Genomic DNA, 22,345 nt, shown 5'->3' with positions numbered 1-22,345 from the left:
GCGCCCCTGCCTCACCCTGCTGTATGTGCGCCTGGGCGGTCTGGAAGATTCGCTGCGCGTCCGTGGCGCGCGCGTCCAGGTGCTTCACCACCGGGAACATGTTGAGGATGTCCTCCTCCGTGAAGGTCGCCTTGTGCCGCCCCTCGAAGTTGTACTCCCGGAGCAGCACCTGGAATGCGCGGGGGGCAAGGGGACGCGCGCTGAGCCCCCCGCGTTGTCCGGCCCTCCCCGCGAGCGAGCGAGCGAGCGAACGGACGGACGGACGAGCGGACGGTCGAGCGGCCGAGTGGGACGTAAAACGCACGGAGCCTCCGCGCTCTCGTTCGTCTTACGCCGGACGGAATGAGAACGCGATCGGCGTTTTGGGGTTCACCCCCGCGTCCAACCCGCCACAAGCGGTTCTAATTTTGCCGCAATTCAAATCTGGATCAGATTTACTTTTCGCCAAATGCTTACCATCATCTCGTACACACCTGTTTCGCATATGTTGCCGAATCGTTTTTTCCTTACGGTTTTTATTTTAAACTCCAATTCCCGGAATGTAACGACAGCAAATTATATAGATATAATCTGCACGAATGGTAAATAATCGAAGCTCACCCTTCGCTGCACGTACAGCGAGTTCCAACCGATTAACCGATACATCACAACATGCCTAGAGAATAAGCACAGGGACTAATCCCGAAGACTCAAAATAGAAAGGTTGTTAAGTTCAGATCCTGGTCAGCGAATCACCTCGGCCCATCATCTTCGTCACCACCATCTCTCGGGGATAGCTAAAGTAAGATAAAAAACACAATCGCCTAAGTAATCTTGTGCCTGACCGGTTGCATAAAAATGTGGACTTTGAGGCTCAAGAACAGCACCGGGATGGTTTGAGCATGGGGGACACTGGCTTTACCTACAATGTCTCTGCTTTAGCCATGACGCGTCACATTTTGCTGAAAAGTCGAGCTCCCACTTAGAAAGTCGAGTCCTGCCCAGAGTTCAGTCCCGTCACCATCATCACCCCTACCCACCGTCTTTAACAGCATAAAGGCCAATTCACTTGTCCATTTTACACAGCATCAATGGTCAAGTTCTCACCACCACCGAGTAACCCCCCACCCCCATTGCCTCCTGAACGTGTCACCATCATGTATGTAATGTGTGCGTGTCGGAACTTCTTTTCGCACGCCGTACGTAGCCAACCGTGCTGATCGGAGGTGCCAATGTTGGTCGCTCGCGGCCACGGCCACTGACGACCGCGACGACTCACCTGGATGCCCCCCTTGAGACAGATCTCCCGCAGGAGCGCGAGCTTCTGGATTCCGTACTTCTCCAGGGCCTGGTCCACGCCATCACTGCCACAACGAGACCAGGCTGCGACTTAGGCCAGACTCAATCAACGATGAACCCAAACCCGCGTTATTTCCCAGCTCGCACCTGGAGTGGACGGCAATTTGCAGAATCCCTCCTCCCCTCCTACCACCCTTAGCAGTGCACATCCACTGGGTTTGCACAGTCATGTTGGTGAAATAAAAGAGGCATTTATAATCCAAAGTCGATTAATAGTAATATCAACTTGTAAAGCGCACAGTAAATCGCTTACTCTCATAAATAGAGAACGATTCGAAGGAACGAGAAGCCGCAGATATGCGGGGTAAGCCGGAGCCAACAATTGGCCAAGTTCTGCAGTCCGCTATATAGTAATGTGTTATCGGCCAATTCATTAATTCCTTAATGTTTGTGTGCGCGAGGAAAACGGAGCACCCAGGGAAAAACCCAAGCGTGCGAGGGGGAAACACTCTATCCCATACAGATGGAGCGGGAGGTACGGTATTGCCGTACCTTCTCCTCCTGGCAAGTCCGGGGTATGGCTGCTCCTTGACGCGCACCCACGGCCAGGGAGCTTCACAAAAACTTGAACATTTACCCTCCAACCCTCGCTGCCGCCTCTACGGTACTCAATTACAGCCACGTTCGTAGCCGCCACCACCACCAAAGACAAAGATCCCCCGTCTAACCTTAACAGACTGTTGGGGCAGGTCCTGTTAAGCGAGCGAGCACCTAAGAAGGCCGGCACGGCACACGAGGGGGCGGGTGTGGCCAGCACCACCCTCGGCCGCCTTTGTCTCCAGAGTGGCGATGTTTACACGTCGCATCAGGTTACTAAATTTTTTTTTTCTCCTTAAGAGTCGACCTAGGGGGAGGGCGGCCCAGGACCGCTTCGGATAATCGCCACCGGCGTTGGCCATGAGCGGGAATCGAACTCTGGTCTCCGCCGGGTTCGTGGCGCCCCGCCAAAGATCCGGTCCACCGCTGCGCCCGCTCACCACTCGAGGTCGATGGCGTAGTACTCGCGCGCCTCCGTGCGGATGCTCTTCCACAGCTGCTGGGGGGACAGCGCGGCCCAGCTGCCGCTGTCCGTGCCCGCGCCGTGACCCCCGCGCTGGTTGCGCCGCCGACCACGCCGCTTGCCCTTGGGCGCCGACGACGCCGCGTCCTCGGAGGCCTGCGCGTTCGTTCGTCCGGCGATTCGCCGATAAAATTCGATTCGGTGGCGCGTTCAGCGATTCATTCATTCAGCGATTCGTTCGTTCACTTACACCAATTCGGTGACCCGTCCAGTGATGCGTTCACGGATTAATTAAAAGTTTCAATTCGGCGACTCGCTCGTAAAATTCGGTTCGGCGACTGCGGCAGTGCCGCACGCGGACAAGCCGGTCCCACAGCGGCCGGCGCATGCGACGCTCCAAGCAACATCTGGGGGGGTGCGACACGGACCAGCGATGCGCTGGCGATGAAGCAGCGAGCAACCGGTCTCGCCCCAACACTGCGACCTCCCCTCCCCCCCGCGGGCGTCGCGAGTTGTCGGTCGCCATCACCTGCGCGTTCGACGCGGAGGAGTTGTTGTTGTTCGCGGTTCCCGCACCCCCGGCGCCCAGGGCTGCGGTGCCCGACGAGGAAGACAAAGAGGAGGAGGAGGAGAGGGCTCCGGGGTTGGAGCAGGCGCTCAGGAAGCAGTTGAGGAAGTGAGCAACGGCGATGGAGAGACCCGACAGGTCAGTGTTCTGTAGGGGGAGGTGGGGGGGGAGGGGCGCGTGCAACATGGAACACGCAAACAGGCAGCGCACGCTCGCACGTGGAGATGGCATCGTGTAGATATCACTCACCGTGCTCACCCCCCACCCCCCCCCCGCCAAGACAAAGATCCCCCCGTATGGCCTTAACAGACAATCGGGGCAAGTGCTGTTAGCGAGCAGCACCTATGAAGATCGGAACGGCACGCGAGGGGGTGGGTGGCCAGCACCACGCCCGGCCGCCTTCGTCTCCCCAGTGGCGGTGTTTACTACACACCGCACCAGATACTCATTTGAGGCCAAGTCCACGGCTTGGTAGCGCGGCGCGCTAACCGCTGGACTACCGCCCCCCCCCCCAGATACCGGGGCACGCAGCCACGGCAGCGGCAAAAAGCCACGGGGGGGGGCACCTCTGGCGGCGACTCCGCACCGGGGGCACGACCGCCGCGTTTGTTTCCACAGCTCCAGCAAGTGACGATGTCGACGCATCGCTACCAGGTGCCCGTTTAAGGCCGAGTAATTCTAAGGGGAGGCCAGGCCCAGGACCGTCCAGGGGGCGACGCTCATCGCAACATGCACAGACACGCGCGCACAGGATCACGCACAGGATCACGCACAGGATCACGCACAGGATCACGCACACGCGCACACGCGCGTTAAGCGCACCGTTTAACGTCCTGCTCTCAAAACATGGAGCCAGTCTCTTTCGTCGTGCGTCATGCAGCCAGATGGAATTACGGTTCAGACTGCTTGGCAAAAATCTCATCATGTGCCGACCTCGGCTCGTCATCCTTCCCGACAGATTAAAAAACGGCGACCGTCTTATGCAGAGACCGGACCACCGTCATGGGAATGTGTAAATTCCACCGCAGGCTCAGGGGCTGCAGACAGCGATGAGCACACCCCAAAGCAGCCGATCGGGAGAGCGTGCGGATGCTTTTCCCCGTTACAATTAACGACAAATGCGACATCGCTCGCTCGTCATGACCGACGGTTTACCTGCAGGTAGGTCCTGAGAAGATGCTTGGCCGACCTCGTGATTATCTCCACGATGACCAGGCTCTGCACAACGGAGACGGATGTGCAAAGAGAGAACACCTGAAGGCCCGCTGGCCACAGATGGCACGAACTCGCATCGTCACGAACTCTGGCATCCTCAAGAGCGCCAGGGACTTTTGTGCGAGCGTCGAGAGCGACTCACGTGGAGGTAGGAGATCTTGTGAGCGTCGGGTAGGCCGGTGATCATCCGGGCGAGCGTGCCCAGGTAGCGCAGCCCGATCCCACGCCGGTGCAGAGCCTCCACCAGCGTGGAGCCGTCCATGGGCACCACCAGCTGCTCCATGCAGTCCTTCAGCTGCAACAACAACCACCACCACCAGCAGCAATGGCATTATTACTCTCTAAACTCGAAGGTTACAGGAATTCATATTCTTGGTTCTTTCGGTAAAGTCACGTAGATAGAAAACACAAATAAAATATAAAATAATTTCTATCTACGCGACTTTACCGAAAGAACCAAGAATATAAACTCGAAGGTGTTCGTAGCCAATGCAAGGATCCATTTTAGTTTTTGGGCGAGGCCCACGTGATCGTTTTATAGCGACATTGTTGTCGACGGCCCTCCACCACCCGACAAGATTGTCACGAGGGAAGGGAGGGAGGGGAGGGAGCGAGGGGAGGGAGCGAGGGGAGGGAGGAGGGGACGGAGGGGAGGGAGCGAGGGGAGGGAGGAGGGGACTCACAAACGCCGGCATCTGCACAGAGACGAGGAAGGCAGCCGCCTCGAACAGCAGCCGCTTCTGGTGCTGAACGGACTCGCGCTCCGACTCCGGGAAGCGCACGGCTGCACGCACAAAGACAAAGATGTCCCACAGAGCCTTGACAGACGTGTAGGGGCAAGTGCTCTCAGTGAGCACGGACCCAGGGGTGGGGGTCGCGGTAGGGGGTAGTGGTGGAGGGGGGGGATGACAGCGGTGGGGGGGGGTCACGGTGGTCTCCGCTCTCACTGGGGGTGAAGACGTCGGGGTTGAAGCGGATGTCGAAGAACGCGTCGTTGACAGAGCCCACAGCTCGGCACGCGTTGCGCATCACGTCATGGCCGTTCACCTCTAACACGGTCGGTCCCGTTGCACGATCACACAAAAACATAACATTGCACCATTAGCCACAAAATGAATTCGCAAAACAACCATCGCGCGTTGAACCAATTGGCAAAAAGAACAATTCCGCAATAACTTAACGGTACATTTATTTACTTATTTACTTACACAATCGATCCATTACACAACTGATTAATTACACAATCAAAGCGCTACAAAATTATAAACGCAATCTATTCTTTACGCAACGAGTAATTTTTCACAATTCTTTGCAGAATACATAGCAAGCGACGCCATCCATTAATGACGCGATCAATAACACAGAGTCATAAGCAGAGAAGATGAGGGACGGAGTTTAGGGCAGAGACTTTAATCAAGAAACCCGGGTCTCAAACGCAGAGGGCGTTCCAGACAGCAGGAGCAGCAGATTATACCAGGTAAGAGGAAGGCCCACTGAGCTATAGATGTTTTTCAAAAGCGACTTCGCTACCACAAGTGATAGCTCAACGAAGTGACTGATCACGTAGAAATGTACAGCAGCCAAATGCTCCAAACGCGTGATGCCGATTCTAAATGTGGAGGGAAAACCCAGAGGAAAATCCACGCAGCAACAGTGAAATACAAGACCACGGAGGAGTTGACCGTGGTGTACGGGCGGCCCCTCTCACCCGCATCGTCGGTGCCCTGGGCCTCGTCTGCGCCTTCCTTCTTGAGCGCCTTGTGCTGCGAGATGGCGAGGTGCATGAACTGCTGGTGCCTGACATGCGCGCACGCAAGCACAAGCACACCGGAGTCAGCGAGACCGTCGTACAGTCGTCACCGGACACACGTGCCGCCGTCATATGACCAACGCATCATTGTCACGTGACCCAATGTAGCACAGTTTGTCGTCTTTCCCCCCGTGCCTCGGATTACCGCGGTTGGCTACGTACAGTGCAAAAGAAGTTAAAAATATACACACAGTTGTGCGACTTTCCCGAAGAAAAAAACAAAGCTTTATCGGTACCGAGGCTCGCACAAGACCATGCGCGGGAGGGCGCGTGGCACGGTTTGGTGCCAGTTATCAGAGTGTGCGGTCGTGTTGCTGAAGTTCTCTGCCGTGAATGCTATGTCTTTAAAAACAACGGCGCTATGCCTCTAAGTAAAATTCACGCCGAACCGCTTTCGCATTTCTGAGATTCGGCAGTGAGCGGCACCACCCACCCTGCAACTTGCAGTCTTCTCGGCACAGGAAGAGGTGAACAAATCACCGTTACGCTACCGTCATCACCGCGATCGCCGCCGCCGCCGCTACCTCCTGACCAACACGTCAATGGTCGTGCGAACGACAGGCCACCGCCGTACAACACGAGCGACTACTCCCGCTGGTAATGACTGCGGGACGCGACGACCGTTGGCAGTCGTAGTTTACGTAACAACCACTCTGCTCCATCCCCGCAGACCCCCCGACCCCGTGCTACTCACTTGCTCTGTACGAAGGCATCCACGAGCTCGTGACGCAGGCAGGGCAGGCGGTGTCGATGCGTCCTTGGGAAGCCGAGGCTCGTGCACACCTCCGGGAATGGAACCTCCTCCTCCTTCTTCTTCCCCTGCTCCTCCTCCTGATCCTCCTCCTCCTTCTTCTTCCCCTGCTCCTCCTGCGCCGCCCCCGTCTCCCCGCCGTCGCCCTCCGCGGCTCGGACGTCGTCCGTGGCCTCGGCCGTGGCCATCGGCAGGAAGTTGGCGTCGGGGGGGAAGGTGCGGATCAGGTCCAGGATGTAGTGGCGGCCGTCGTTACCCACGATGCCCTTGCACTCCACGGAGGAGCACAGCTCCACGGCCTCGTCTTTCTCGTTGAGAACCTGCAAAGGAAGAGGTTTTTTTATTGCGTCAATATCATAAATACAGGGGGCCTCAAAAAAATGTTAACACTCACATGGGACTATCGCTTTCAAAGAGTTTCCACTTGTTCGCCATCGTTGTCAACGTGTACCTGGAATCTTCTCCAGGTGGACTCCAGAGCCCAGAGGCAGCAGCACATGTCACGTGGTGTTGTTGCAAATTCTCAGAAATGTCAACACTTTTTTTTTAAGCACCCTGTATTTCGGTTTAACACCCTCTGTGTATGGGGAGGGACACAAGCTTGCAACAATAATAATAATACTGTGGCTTCAGAAACACAGCGTGCTAGAAGAGGGAGGTCAGCGTGACCACGATGTGTCACAGCAGGGCGGGAGGGGGGCAGCCGATCCTAGCGGCCCGATCCGTCTGTGCACATCGTGGTTGTGAATTTTCTCCAGGCACTTTTCGGCTCCCTCTCGCTTGGCAAACACCAAAAAGTTGTTGATGCCGCGGTCCAAACGTCCGCCCTTGCCCGCGCCGGGTAACAGCCGTCGTGACGTGCCCGTGCACGCGCTTACGGGCCCGTACCCCGTGGGTGCACACCCGCCGCACGTGCGTACCAGCGCGCACAACGAACGTCCTGGCTGCACCGACAACCGTGCACGCGTAGGTTCACACGCCAACGTGCACACTGCAAAGTGCGCACGTACAATCCCCACGCACGGCGAGATCGGTCGGATGCACGGATCCGCACAAGCAACGTGCGCGTGCACGAGCAGCCGAGCCAATTGGCGATGTCGGGTCAAGGTGGCACGGTGGTGACACTCGGTGGCATGATCGGCCAGAAGAATGGGCCCTGGATGAGATCCTCAACAACTCGGGTGTGCGTTCCTGCGCGTGAAGTCCGTATGCCTTCTGCCACCCCCCTTCCCCCGTATTCTGCATGGGTTCCATCCAGGTTCTCCGGTTTCCTCTCCAAAGCAAAAAAAACAAAACCGCCACGTAAATGTAACTTGGCAAGCGAACACGGAGACTCTCTGCGAGGTCTTCCCTCGGTGAACAAGCGTAACAGTAACGGTAATGAACAATACAATTAGTATTAACAACAACAAACAAACAAAATACAATTAGTAGTAACAACAACAAACAATAACAAACAATAGAAACCTTGTGGCGCAGGATGTGCAGCGGCTTGGCGACGCGCTCAAGCAGCGTGGTGAACTTGCGCGTGGTGGCGGCCGTCGTGAGCTTGCCGGACGACGAGGAGCAGGCGACGGTGGCGCCGAAGTCGAGGGAGCCGTAGGCGATGGCCTGCTCCTGCTCGCGCTCCAGGATGCCGGGGATCACCGACTGCGCCGTCACGCGGTAGCCGCGGTAGTCCACCAGCGCCGTCGCCAGCACGTGCAGCCCCTCGGGGTCCAGGGCCGACACGGCGCGCACGCCAGCCAGGTCCAGGGCCGGGGCCACGTGCGCCGCCGCGTCGCCGCCCACCGCCTGCGGAAGGGGCGAGGAGCCGGGTTAGTCGCGCGGCGACGGCTTAACGATAAAAATGCGCAGTTGGCATCGTCGATCGGGTGCCCCGCGCGTCGTGGAGGAGGAGGAGCGTCACGGGCGGAAGAAATGGTCGCTGGCGGCCGTTGCCAGGTTAACGCCGCGGGAGCGGCGGCGGCGTAGGGAGTGGTTCGCGGCGTCTCGAGCTCGTGAACCCGCGGGACCGATACGCCAAACCGTTAACGGAAGCGATATCGAAACGGCTCCGGGCGATCCCGCAACCTTCACCAGCCCGCGCCGACCAACGCAGTGAAGTTTGTTTAAATAGGTTTGGGATTTAAACACGTGACAGCCCCCCCCCCCCCCGCCACGCTCCCTGCGGCCCCCCCCACTCTTGCCTTGTAGTGGTCGCGCACGTCGAAGCCCAGGCTGAAGAAGATGTTGTTCCACAGGAACATCTGCGTGCGCGCGTCCTCCCCGGGGTTGATGGCCATCACGTTGCCGTCCGCCACCGCCATGGCGCCGCGCGCCGCCGCCGCCGTGAAGTCGCTCTGAACCTGGAGCGCGCGCGGGGGAGGTCCACGATGGTGCCACCGGCGGCGGTGTAAAAAAAAATATTTATTAAAAGGAAGCCAACCCCGCCCACTGCGGATCCCACTTCCACCTGGGACCACGTGCCCCACACCCACCCCACCCCCAATGCCCAAAGATCCGCGGATCCACAATTGGGACTCCTCGGCCACCTGAAGAGCCATCACCCAAAACCTGACGGACGTCATCCTCCAACCGCGAGGGGAACCGCCGCCGTCGACAGCAGAAACACTCGCACCGTTTTAACAGGAGGACCACGTGAAAGGGTCTCCCCGCCTCCGCAAGTGGAAGGCCAACAAGAGAGTCCCGCAATGTGACCGAGGAGACCGTCGCCCCAAACGACGCTTCACCGGGAAACTCCCGAGTGCGTCAACGCGAAACCGGCAGGCTAAGCCAAGCCGGCACGCCAAGCCGGCAAGCAAAGCCGGCAGGCGAACCCGGCACGCGGCTCACAACACTTTAGCAGTAACGCACAGAATCCAGCCGCATGCCCGAAATATTATTTGGGCTCATCGCTGGCAAACGGCTCGCACGAGGTCATGGGTCAACGCTGGTATGACCCCAGTGTCAGGGCCACTGTGGCACAGCACCAGGGTCGTGACCAGGGACTGCCAGTGTGATATACGATAGGTACACGTCAGCATAGGTAAATGTATACAGGTTTGCAAGTGTGTACAGGTGTGTAAAGGCGAGTGTGTACAGGTGAGGGTATACAGGTCAGCGTGTGCGGGGACGCTCGTGCCTTGAAGATGGCGCGGTCTCTCAGCAATCGTTCGGTCAGGTTCTTGTGAGGAAGCTCTCGCGTCGCTTGGATTTCCTCGTTCCAGTCGCGTGTCTGCGGAACAGCGACGCCTCAGCTCCACGTGACACAGTCCCAGCACAGCGTACCGTGACACAGCCCGCGCAACGTCACGACACACCGCCCAACACCGCGATAGTACGCACACAACACCGCTCGGCAGCACGCGCGACATGAAGGACACACGCCGGGCAAAAACGCAATTCACCAATCAACATCGCCGCACAACATCAAGCAGACGCAGCCACAATACACCGGGCAACGTAACGCGACTACCACGATGCACCACACAGCGTCGCACAACACCGCGACACACGAGGTGCCGACAACGGCAAGGGCTTTGGGAGGTGGTTGAGGAGGAGTGCCGCCTTCAAGCACTCGGACTGAAAACTCATTTCTTGAGAACTGCTTTTTGCGTCCATCTTGTGGTCCTTTCTCCCGCACCTCCCGAATAGCACGGCTGGCTACGTACGGTGCGAAAGAAGTTTCAACACACAGTGCATACTTCCGAGGGGATCTCGGTGCCGCCCCCCCAATGAAGAACAAAATCTTCTGAGGCAGGACACGCTACGAGGCGGCTGACCCCTGGCGAGGGATGACTCGGCAGCAACAGGACCCATGTGGAGGTCACCCAAGCGAAGAAGCTCCCGAGGCAACGTCGACGTTCATCAGAAGAAGAACCTCATGGGGAGGATGCCGCCCCCCCCCCCCCCCGCCGCCCCCCTAGCGCGAGCTATCGCTCAACAGCAAGCAGAGGACGAGGGGACCTTGCAGCGAAGAACCCCACACACATGCCCCCACCACCCCCGCAAAGACAAAGACCCTCCATATAGCCCGAACAGACTTTTGGGGCAAGTGCTGTTAGCGAGCATCCGTGAAGGCCGGCACGGCACACGAGAGGGGTGGTGCGGGTGGCCAGCACCACGCCCGGCCGCCTTTGTCTCCCCAGCGGCGATGATTACGCACACCGCAGCAGGTTACTCATTTGAGGCCCGAGTCGACCTAGGGGAGGAGGAGGCCCAGGACCGGTTCAAGATAATTGCCACCGGTGCTGGTGGCCGTGAACGGGAACCGAACTTGGGGTCCCCCCGGCTTGGCAGCGCGGCGTAGCGCCGACCGTTAAAACTCCCGCTTCTCCACCGGTTGGACATGCAATGGTGGAGGAGAGAGCCCTGGCTAGGCCGATAACCGCACATGACAAGTGGCGGTTCCGCGTTGTGAGCGCGAGTCGGGGCGAACGCAGCAAGCGATGGCGCCTCGTCAAGCGTAGGCGCTGCCACGGTGGTGAGGAGTGGTGGGGGTGGGGGGGGGGGAGGAGGAGGACACACACCTGACCCGGGATGTGCTCCTCGTAGCCCAGGCGGGAGGTGTAGGCCTCCTCCGCTCGCACGCAGTCCACCGTGTGCTCCAGCTGCGGGGCCGTCCAGCTGTACACCTGGAACGGCGTGGCCATGCGCTCCAGCGGGTGCCTCTGCACCCTGTGGGGGGGGGGGGGGGGGTGCGGGGGGAGGGGTCAAAGGTTGCCACGGCAGAAGGGGGTTCAAGCGCTCAGCGACGTCGGCTGTCGTGTCAAGGTCGGAGCTGGGCAACGCGTTTATTTTAATTACATTTTTAAAAAAAAAAATTTGTCGATCGAGCGAGCGTAAAGTCGACTCTTGCTCTCGCGATGCGTGCATCGAAAAAGTCCGCGTGAGAAAGGTTAGTTTGCAATCGATGCGGCAAGTGTTTCATGGAAGTAATGTTTAAAGACGATGAGAAAATAAGGCAAAAACAAGAAACGACGCGAACAAGGAGGTAATGGTGACGATAAAATAGTTATTGCGGTGGGGGAGGGGGGAGCATATTTGACAGATTGATTTGCTCCAATAGACAGAATGCGTAATTTGCATCTTGCTTATAAAGAAATTCACACACGCACGATTTGATGCAGTGTATAAGAAACAATTGCCTACATACAAACATGTCCACATAGACACCCATATACTCATTTGAGGCCTAGAACCGGTTCAGAAAATCGTCACTGGTGTTGGTCGTTAGCAGGAATCGAACTCTGGTGGCTGGGTTCGTAGCGCTTACCGCTATGCCAGACCCCCCCCCTACCCCTTATAGCCTTTAACAGACTGTAGGGATAAGTGCTGTGAGCGAGCACCTATGAGGGCCAACAAGGCACACGAGGGGATGGGTGGCCAACACCACGACGGGTCGTCTCCCCAGTGCTGACGTTGAACACATCTCTCCAGCTGCTCATTTCAGGCCGAGCCAACGCAAGGTGGGTGGAGGGGGCCCCTACGCACGCACGACCACGCTCTCACACACACCGCACGAGGCCCCTCACCGTTTCTTCTGCAGGATGGCGAAGTTCTTCTTGAACGTGGGGCTGATGAGCGCCAGCAGCTCCACCAGCGAGTGGGACAGGTGGCTGGGGGACGCTGCCTTCGGGTTGAACACCTCCGCCGTGGACCTGGGGGGGTCATGGGGGTCGCGGTGAGTAGCGGTGGTGGTGGAGCGATATAGCGTATGTTGAACTTCTTTCGCACCCCACGTAGCCAACCGTGCTAATCGGAGGTGCGGGGGGGGGGGGAAGGACAACGAAACGCAAAAAATGCAATCCTGAAGAAATTACATTTAACAGTGCACAGCTCCAACGGCTTCCTAACATCGGAAGGAAGAGCATTCCAGACGGCCGAGGAGGGGCATCCGAAAGGGCCACGCGACACAAACGTGTCAAGCCGAGCAATGCGGACGAAACCGCCAGCCCCCCACCGCGCATCCCACCATCCCCTCCTTCCCGACCACTGCACCACGACACACCTTCATCTCCCTTCCCCTTTCTACTCAGCTGTCCCTACCCACCCACCAACCCCCACTCCCCCCCCCACCCACCACCCCCCACCCCCCACCCACCCCCCCCCACGTACTGGTTGAGGTAGAATCCGCGAGTGGAGGCGGTGATGCTCACGTGGCGGTCCTCAGCCGTCACCACGTACAGGTACATGAGGTCTCCGTGCATGCGGCGGTTCCCCGGCGGGGGGTTCCAGCCGCTCGTCGTCAGCACCTTCAGGCACTGCAGGGGCTGCGCGCCGCCAAGCCGGGCCGCAGTGACAACACAAAAGACAAAGAGAGAGAGAGAGAAAGGTAGGCTCAACAGACTGCAGGGGGCAAGTGCAGTTAGCGAGCAGCAGCAGCAGCAGCAGCACCTATGAAGGCCGGCACAGAGCACGAAGGGGTGGTGTGAGCGAGGGCGAGGACAGATGTTCACACACAGCACCAGATATTCGTTTGAGGCCGAGTCGACCTAGGGGAAGGCCCGAAGAGCCGTTCAGATATTTGCCACGGATGTTAGCCGCAAGCGGAAATGGATCTCGGTTCACCGGAGTTCGTGATGTGGTGGATTGAGAACACACACACACCTTATTTCACAATGCAAACGCATGACAGGAAGATCCAGCAAGCTTTGCGTGTCAAGATGACTGCATAACCATTCTTGCAGATATTCCACGCACAGCCTGCCATAGCCAGCAGTTCAGGAGCTGAAGGTGTAGCCTTTTTTTATTTTAAACAGTGAAAGGATCATAGAAAGGCAACTTTGGCAAATTTTCCTCATTAGCCGCAAAGAGTGCTCGAATTTGCCAAGCGACGAGTCGCCACGAGCTTCGTCACCAAGTTACGGCGATACGACGCGCCAGGCGACCACCCCTGCTGCCAGCGAGCAGGGCTTGTAAAACGCAACAACAACAACAATGGACAAAGCCCAGCAAGTGTGCGAATATAGGGTAGGGCTCAGCCAGGAATGAGATTACTCGTGAAAGCAAGTCAACTCGCACCCACCTTAATTTTGATAACATTGGACCTGTGCAGCAGCAGTGGGGCTGTGGTCAGCATCAAGCTAAAGCACAGGCGGTGCACAGTCTGGTTGGAGCCAAAGCGACTCCCTGCCCAAAATGTGCAAATGGCATGGCACCCCCATCTCTACTCGTGGAACCGAGCAAGTGACGGAAATTCCATACGCCTACGGCAAGGGGCCATATTCTTACGGTAGGATGACCACAGTTGACGTCCCACAAGACGGTACTTAATTTATAAACCAAGGAAGAAGGATGATGGGATAAGTTAACTCTCCACCCCCCTCCCCCCCCCACAATGAAAATTTGAACTCACGACCTCACTTTTGAATAGAGCAGTCCACCCTGAAAGAAAATTGTAGGCGCCTGCATTTTCAATTGCCATCCAAACCCCACCGAGCGGCTCTGCTCGCCGAACCTTCGACGGTGGAACAAACCGGTTCGGTGGCCGGCGCACTGAACCGCCCAGCTCCCCCGGCCGCCCACAGTGAGCGCACCGGTCAAGCACAGCGGGTTTTATCGTGCGGCGACGCGCAGCGAGAGAGTTGCCAAGCGCAGCCAGCGGGTCGCGAAGGGGAACAGCGTCCGACGGCTTTCACGGGTGGCGGCACCTTGTAGTCTCGGGGCAGCGGCTGCAGGGGGCACAGCAGGCGTTCCCGCGAGCCCGGAAGGATGTACTCGGGAGGGGTGCAGTCCACGGACTCGGAGCCCGCCTGCTCCAAGCCTGGGCGGCGCTTGCGACGCACGCCTTCCGCTGGAACGAAAACCACAAACCGTTTAAGTCCCCCACCCCGCCATAAACTACGCGGGCGGCCGGCTGAGCACTCCCGTTGCACGTGACCCGCTGTAAATTATTACCGACGCAAGGTGGGGCCGCCTCGAGTCTCAACCCCCCACCCCCCCCCCCCGCCGCTCCAGCGGCACGTCGTACCCTCTCCTTCAGCAGAGTCAAACTGCTAGGGGAGGGGGGGGCCTAGCGCACGCCGAGGTCCCGACTGGTCTCCATTCTACGTCGGTAACGACAGGGAGCTGCGGGGATCGTGGTGCGGTGCGCGGTAACCGCAACGCCGTCAGCAACCCGTTGCCGAGGGAGCACATCACGCACCGTGGCGTCGTTTTATTTTGTTGTGTTCATGCTCAAGTAAAACATTGTGTGTTCGTCCTCAATAAGTTGCCACCATAGTTTGGAGTGCAGCGGAAACACTTCAAGTAAAACATTGTGTGTTCGTCCTTAATAAGTTGCCACCATAGTTTGGAGTGCAGCGGAAACACTTCAAGCTATAGAATGGCAAGGCAAGATTTTAACATTTGTAAATTTACAAAAAAGTGTAAACGCTGTGCTCAAGTGTCTTGAAAATTTTACAAAATTGTCCAGACTAGGGAGTCCGAATAAAATTGATTAAAGTCATTACTACTTGGTGAAACAGGATATTTTGTGTATTCTTAAGTTGCTTTGTTATGTTCAATTATTACAATTTATTCCAAAATAAGCATCACGGGGGCCTCGTATATATGACAAATCGTATTTAAACCAATTTCTGGAGTCCTTTTTTTTTAAATACCTGCGCAGTGCTCGCTATGGCTACATTAAGTGCAAACCATCCACGTCAACCCGATTCAGTACAACAACAACACACAGACCAAGGTTCGTTACCGTTTAAAGTGTCCGTAGTCCACATCGCTCGATTCGCCCAGGTTTTTTTTTTTTCCCCAAAAGTATTTTGTTATTAACAAGACGATTCAGGTACACAACACAGAGGATATGCAAGGGGGTTGTGACACCAGCACAAACCACACCAGTGTAAATGGAGACCTGTCTAAACTGCAGGTTTCAATAAACTCTACAAGACTCTGGTATCTTCCTAAACTCTGAAACCCCTGTAGGAGAAGGGGAAAAAGGAGGGGGGGGGGGGAAGTGGGAGTGCATAAATGCCCTCATGAATGCTCTTAAGAATCAATGCCCACTGCAGGAGAGGTGGTCAAGGGATTCCATGTTTGCCCTTGGTTTTTGCACTCGGATGCTCTAGAGCGGCAATTTTTGACAAATTCAATCGGCCTTTCCAGTTGGATATAATGGTGCGTTTTGACACCCCCCAGGGGTTTTCATCTCCCCGCGTGCAGCACCGGCGGCAAAGCCCTCGGCCAACCGGAGGTAGCGACCCCCCCACCCCGCCCAGCGGGCCCCCCCTTACCGGCCACGTCCCCGTCGGTGACGGCGTTGAGGAAGGAGAGCGAGACGCCGTCCTGCCCGTTGTAGGCGTCCGAGAGGTCGGTGCTCTTGAGGAGGTCGCGCACGTGACGCAGGTGGATGCGCACCTCCCGGATCGTGTACGGCTCTGCGCGGAGCACGGGGCAGCGGGACGGGGGAGGGAGGTGGTTGGGGGGGGGGGGGGGGGGGGGGGCGAACGGGACAACGACCATCGCCGAGCACGTTAGCCAGCGGCTCCGGGCGCCGGTTGGCTACGGTACGGTGCGAACGAAGTTAAAAGGTACGGTACATGCATACGATTCGGCATGGCAACCGCCAGCAAAACAATGGTCTGAATTATTCATTTGGTGATGCGTTAGGGCAGTGGGTGCGCGCAAATTGTCCTTTGCGTGCTACGGAGAAGGGCGAATGTCCGAAACGTCGCTTAATATGCTTTTATCCTTTTAAAAAGGCCAGTGTCAGACGATGCAAAATTACGTGAATAATTTATATTAAAAAAATAACTTTTTAAATGCCACTGCAATCTCTAGATGCTGGGAAAGAGCTGGTCATGCACATCAGAGGGAGCAGTGGAGAATGACGTTGTTTTAATTCTGCACCGGTGCCACCGATTTGGGGGATACCAACAGACAACCCGGCAGAAAAATGAGAAGATGGCTATGGGGAGGAGTGCCGAAGACATTTTTATCATAGGCAGGAATGCAGAGGGGAAAAGCGGGGTCTCTCTTCATGTAGCCTCGCAGAATACCGCGCACTTTGCGTCTGTGGGGTAAGCTAATGAACATCAGCCGCAGTGAGCTCGGAGCATTGTCACAGTGTGGATGGGGACAAACGACTGCTCCATTTTGTCCCAGTTCGCATCACACCTGCGTTCACACACACATTCGCAATCATGGCTTCACGTCTTGACCTCAGAACGCGTCACCGCGTTGAGACGAGCGTGGGCCCACCTTCACGCGTAGTGCCGAGGCGACGGATCCCACAGCCTGGGCCCTAGATCGTCACGCGACTTACCCACCCAACGGCGAGCCACCGCGGCCAACGCTGCGGTTGGCGAACCCGTCGAGGGACCAAGGGCAGCCCTCGGGGAATCCGATCCTCGCGCACAAACGCGCTGGCGACTTCGCAAGGCCGCTGCCCCCCTTTACAAATCCGTATACTCCCCCAACCCCTCTGCCCACCCTCCCCCCCGAATTTTGCCCCCCCGAATTTTGCCCCCTCGCTACAGCATTAAATACATCGTAAATTTGCTCTGTGCGAGTCAATTGAGTCATCCTCATTGAATACAGCTCATTCATTTATTTTTGTTAAGGCTCATTTTAATTACATACTTCCTCACTGTAAATTACAGTTGCGCAAAAAAAAAAACCCTCGATCGATTTCAGTCTCAAGCATTAAATGGTCCGGGCTTGTCTAAAATTGCCCGCAAAATGCGATTCTTCACGACTCGAATTTCGCGAGCTCGCATGGGGGGCTACCACCCCACCGCCAAGGGATTACCTCTCGGTTTGGCACATCCTCAAAATCCTTTACGACCACAGCCTCCCAAAGTTCATTAGACCCGGCTCTAAAATCATTTGAATAGTGTTACAAGAACTAAGATATACAGTAAAACCTTGGATTGCGAGCATAATTCGTTCCTGAGACGTGTTTGTAATCCAAAGCACTCGTATATCAGTTGTGATCACGTGACGCTCGGCAGACAAAGCGTATACGTACTGCTCGTATTGTAAGACCTTGCTCTTTTATAATATTTATATTTATTTAAAATTTTTGCTCGTCTTGCAAAACACTCGCAGACCAAGTTACTCGCAATCCAAGGTTTTACTTTACATATCTTTTTTACCGTTAAAAGGATCCGAGTTTCATTTGTGAATCCCCCATTTTTTTAACGACTCTAGGGCCACCCCCTTGATATACTTGGGGCCCAAAGTTTGTGCCTAGCGCCCGCTACTTTACGAGACCTCAGAAGGGCCGGTGTGTTGGGAGCCAGACAGCTGTGCCCGTGCTGCCGTGGAAAATCTACCGCTGGTGTACTGGGGTGCACCATACCACCGCATGGTTCCCGTGCTCCTTTAGCTGAAGACCTTGAAGCATGGGGTTTTAACACCGCCAATTCCCCGTGGCCCAAAAGCTTCTGAATTTACAACAAATTACGTTAAATAGCTCGGCTTCATTAGAAAGCAAAAACATTCCTTAAGACACCTAGCAGCAACTTGAAATAATTTGTAAAGATAATTTTTTTTTAAACTTCCGCTTCACTACACCGCACTGGAGTGAAGATGTTAATGGGGGTTTTTTTTTTTCTCCTTGCCAGAAGATTGGTCCTGTGATTCAATACTGGACTTCCATTGGTTCGCGCCCGGCCAAAAATCCTGATTATGCCACTCGCGTACCGATTCAAGACGCTCCGAAAGTGCGGCCCCAAAAACGGTCACCCCTGAAACCGCCGCGTCTCACGCCGCCGACCGACCTCGACGCGGGGGGGGGGGGGGGCGAGGGGGCGAGGGGGCGCCCTGGCGTTCCCACACACAAGCCCTCGCGCCGGGGGCCTGCCCGGGCCTGCCTGCCGCCAGCGTCTGCGGCCGCATGACGGGGGAGGAACGCTCAGAGATGACGAGCTCGACGGCCGCGTCGAGGGGGACTGCCAGCGTGCCCCCCCCCCCCCCAACCCTCACCGCACCGCCAGTCACGCCGTCAGCATCCGCGTCACCGGCTTTCACAAGTCATCTCTGTTGAGTTCCCCTGGCCCCTTTGATTGCCAGTGGCACAAAGGGCTGCGTGGGCGCGTGCAAGCGCTCGCGCAAACAAAAATTCTCGCAAAGAGCTCCGTCCAAAAACATTTCTACGAGCGAGCCAAGTGGTGGCCCGCCGCCAGTGGGTGTGGCGTCAGCGTGGGCGACGGACGGCACTTTAAGAAGCAATTACGGAGGATCTTCAGATTAAGCCGCTTAAAATCGAGTACGAGATAAAGAAATATGAATGAGCCTTTGGGCGCGCGTGTACAGTAGTGTGTCAAGTGCACCTCTGCGGCGACACGGGGGACGAGTGTGTGTGCGCGCGCGCGCGCGTGTGGGCGTGCGTTTCAAATGATCCTTTGACAGCGGTTTTACAAGCAAGGTGGCCCCACTTTTGTAGTTGGAATAATGGTGCTTTACCGCCGCTGATCCATCTGGCCCACAGCGGGAGGGGAGAGGCACACAATGGCCAACTATTGTGAAGTGGGCATTGGGATCTTTAATGGGCGGCGGCGTTGCCAACGAGGTGACCCGCGGCAAAACTGGGAGAGAGGGCTTCAAAACAAGGAGCGGAGACGGAACAAAATATCCCCGACACAGGCACAACCTCGTCATCAGGCTGGAAGCAATTGTTCCATGGGCCGGCCCGCGAACGCTCCCCTCTTCTAGGCCAGAGGGCATCGTGAAGCTCATTAAATACCCGCCGAAAGAAATCGAGCTCCCTCTCCCCTGTCGCACGAGAGCACGATTGTGCACGCAGCACACCAAAAAAAGTCATTCCAAGGGCTCTCGAAAGCACGTCCCGTGGACAAGTCTTCCTTGGGCTGCTCTCTCGAAAATAAAATAAAAACCACACAGGGGGTGAGACGGCAATGCTTGGCTGCAAGAGTTTCCCGTACGAACATTCTTTCGTCTCGTCACATCGTGCCGGCTAACGTGATTGAAATAAAATTGGGGAAACAGAAAAAAAAAGGCTTACCAAAAAAAAAGAGCTGCGTCGAATTTCTTTTTTTTTGGCGCAGGGGTCCTACCACACTACGGCTTGGATAGCTGCCCGAGGACCCCTTTAAGAGTGCCTGAAAGACTGTAGCTGTAGCGTGGTTATGGCAAGCGCCGGTTGGGGGAGGGGGCAGTAGATTTGCCCGCCTGTGGATTACGTAGGTGCCAACATTTAATGCAGAACAAAAAAATAATAATAAATAGACTGCCTCCAGAATACTTCACGCAAATGGGTCAAGGGTGATGGCAATGGGTTAGTCTGCCAGGGGCTAACGACATGAGCCGGACTGCGAAGTGGTCTAGAGATTGGTGGTACAGCAAACGGGTTCCCAAGCAATATGTAAGAATTTTGTAATTATTCCGTTTGTACACTTGGATTTTCTCCAGGTACTTGGCAAAAATGGAATATGGAAGCCCACGTCAAATTGTAGGAGCCTCCTGAATAAAAAATTCCCATTACATTTGAAGGCAGAATGGTCCGTGGGGGCAATATGGCAAGTGTATGGGTCTCTATTCATGCCTCGGCTTCTCGATGCAAGTCTATGGGTCATATCAGTGTGCACGAGCCTGTGTGTGTGTGTGTGTCTATATTCAAAGTCTATAGCCATCTATGCAAGCACGGTGGACGTGACTCAAGAAGTGACACAAAATAGAAGATAATGTATGTATGCCGAACTTCTTTCGCACCATACGTGCAAAATATCCCCCGTATACCCCTAACGGACCTTTGGGGCAAGTACCGTTCGGGAGCACCCATAAAGGCCAACACGGCACACGAGGAAGTGGGCAGCCAGCACCACGCGTGGCACACAACAACAATCGCCATTCGCCACTAAGTGGCGGTGACGTCACCACAGCGCTTGTGCCAGGCAGTGTGCACTTTTAAGGCCACGCGTGAAGTGGCAAACGCCCGCTGGGAGGAGGTCACGGGACAGGCTCAGGTGTCATGGCTTTACTGACCGAGACAAAGACAAAGATCTCCTGTATAGCCTTTTAACAGACCGTTGGGACAAGTGCTGTTAGCAAGCACCTATGAAGGCCGGCATGGCACGTGAAGGGGTGGGGGACCAACACCACGCCGGGCCGCTTTCGTCTCCCTAGTGGCGATGTTTACACCTGCACCAGGTACTCATTTGAGGCCGCGTCGACCTAGGAGAGGCCCAGGACCGGTTCAGATGATCGTCACCGGTGTTGGCCCGTGAACAGAAGCCGAAACTCGCGTCGCCGAGTTCGTGGCGCTAACCGCTGCACCACCGCTCCCCCTCACCGACCGAGATGACGCGCAAAGACACGCACGCGCGGATGGCATCCCCTAAGCTCACCTGACCCTGCATCAGCAAAATCAAAACACAAAACCACCCCAGAGCAAAAACAATTCTCACCTTTACATCAAACAAAGGGGATACATGACTAGAGCGAGAAAACCAGAACAGCTGACCCCCACGCTGCGGGGTGGTGGTGGGGTGGGGTGGGGGGGGCAGAGGGGGGAGGGAGCTCACCCTCGACGACGCGCAGCAGGCAGCCCTCGCCCAGCCCCTCGACGGCGCGCAGCTCCGAGTAGGCGTCGAGCGCGGCGCCATCCAGCTGCAGCGAGAAGCACGTGCGGTGGCAACTCTCCTCGCGGTCCATCAGAACCTGCTGGATGTCCTGCACCAGCTCCTGCGACGACACCTGGCGTGGACCCACGTGCGCACGTCGGCGGGCGCGTCCCATTAGCGCGGGTCGGCGACGGACGGTGCGCGGACGTTGTCCGTACGGCGTAGTGAGAATGATGATGATGATGATGCTGCTGCTGCTAACACTGGCGGCAGAAGGGAAGCGGCTCGACAACGGAGTCTTTGCTCAAATGGGGGGGGGGGAAGACTTTGAAAAGGGACTTGGGCAGCAATGCGCGGCGACGTATTTCTTTCAAAGGTCGGAGGTCGGCGGTCACTGCGTAGTTTCTTATACTATTCGTGCGCATGACGCCGGCAATATGTTCACGAGCCGCCAAATGTCAAGGGCCCGTTAGCCACGACGAGAGGGGCTTCCCCTCGGGAGAGAGAAGGCGTGTAGTTTTGCTGCTCTTCCTGCACTGAAGGAGCGCAGACCACGGTGGTTTACCACATGGTCCATCGTGTTGGTTGCATGGACGCAATGCCACCGTGGATCGTCTTTAATTTTACATTCATTTAGGAGATGTGCGCACGGGCCTGTTTATGATGTGATGCAGTTGATGGTTAACACCACCGGTGTCTTCGAGGAATGTTAAAGTCAGGAGAGAGGGTGCGATGTTTGGGTCTCTAATGAGGTGTTAATTCGGGACTTTCCGCATTGTTGGCCGAGATATTTGGTGGCTGACAATCAAACTGGGGCAAGGCGTATGTGCAGTGATGTTCTGGAACGTCCCTGGTTGATGTTGGAACACTTTGATGAATTTAATAGAAAAAAAAAGAGGTCACGTTAACAAGTCAAAGCCAATATCACTACTGCCTCCACACCAAATCATCAAAATGTCCTTCCTTCCTTCCTCCAAATTCCACGAGGTTTTGCGATATTGATATGCAACTTCATACATCTGCTCGTCGCATCTCACGATCTGGATGTAACGACTGCCATTTGATCCTTCACCCCTGGGTGTCCACGCCAACACGGTATAACCCCGTAAGCAAATGTAAATTTGGTATTAGAAAGCAATTAAGGCTTATTTTCAGT

At 56.2% G+C, this 22,345-nt stretch overlaps 1 protein-coding gene across 2 annotated transcripts in view; it reads right to left on the bottom strand.

Moving 5' to 3' along the window:
- Nucleotides 1–22,345, bottom strand: part of CLUH (CLUH binding protein of NUMT mRNA) — a 74,616-nt gene that overhangs the window by 14,902 nt on the left and 37,369 nt on the right. For both annotated transcript variants that reach the window (XM_032967643.2, XM_076072651.1), the window contains exons 3-21: nt 21,151–21,322; nt 15,898–16,041; nt 14,317–14,459; nt 12,782–12,936; nt 12,199–12,324; nt 11,194–11,341; nt 9,807–9,899; nt 8,872–9,030; nt 8,150–8,476; nt 6,626–7,002; nt 5,830–5,918; nt 5,069–5,170; nt 4,805–4,905; nt 4,264–4,416; nt 4,062–4,124; nt 2,868–3,053; nt 2,316–2,494; nt 1,259–1,343; nt 16–169 (exon numbers count right to left, since the gene is read on the bottom strand). In XM_032967643.2, coding sequence (XP_032823534.2) covers nt 16–169; nt 1,259–1,343; nt 2,316–2,494; nt 2,868–3,053; nt 4,062–4,124; nt 4,264–4,416; nt 4,805–4,905; nt 5,069–5,170; nt 5,830–5,918; nt 6,626–7,002; nt 8,150–8,476; nt 8,872–9,030; nt 9,807–9,899; nt 11,194–11,341; nt 12,199–12,324; nt 12,782–12,936; nt 14,317–14,459; nt 15,898–16,041; nt 21,151–21,322 — 2,956 coding nt within the window. The remainder of the gene's footprint in view (nt 1–15; nt 170–1,258; nt 1,344–2,315; nt 2,495–2,867; nt 3,054–4,061; nt 4,125–4,263; nt 4,417–4,804; nt 4,906–5,068; nt 5,171–5,829; nt 5,919–6,625; nt 7,003–8,149; nt 8,477–8,871; nt 9,031–9,806; nt 9,900–11,193; nt 11,342–12,198; nt 12,325–12,781; nt 12,937–14,316; nt 14,460–15,897; nt 16,042–21,150; nt 21,323–22,345) is intronic.

This window comes from Petromyzon marinus, chromosome 38 (assembly GCF_048934315.1).
Source record: "Petromyzon marinus isolate PM22_M1 ecotype Great Lakes invasive population chromosome 38, UKy_Petmar_22M1.pri1.0, whole genome shotgun sequence".
NCBI lineage: Eukaryota > Metazoa > Chordata > Hyperoartia > Petromyzontiformes > Petromyzontidae > Petromyzon > Petromyzon marinus.
This window is presented reverse-complemented; position numbering and strand designations above follow the sequence as displayed.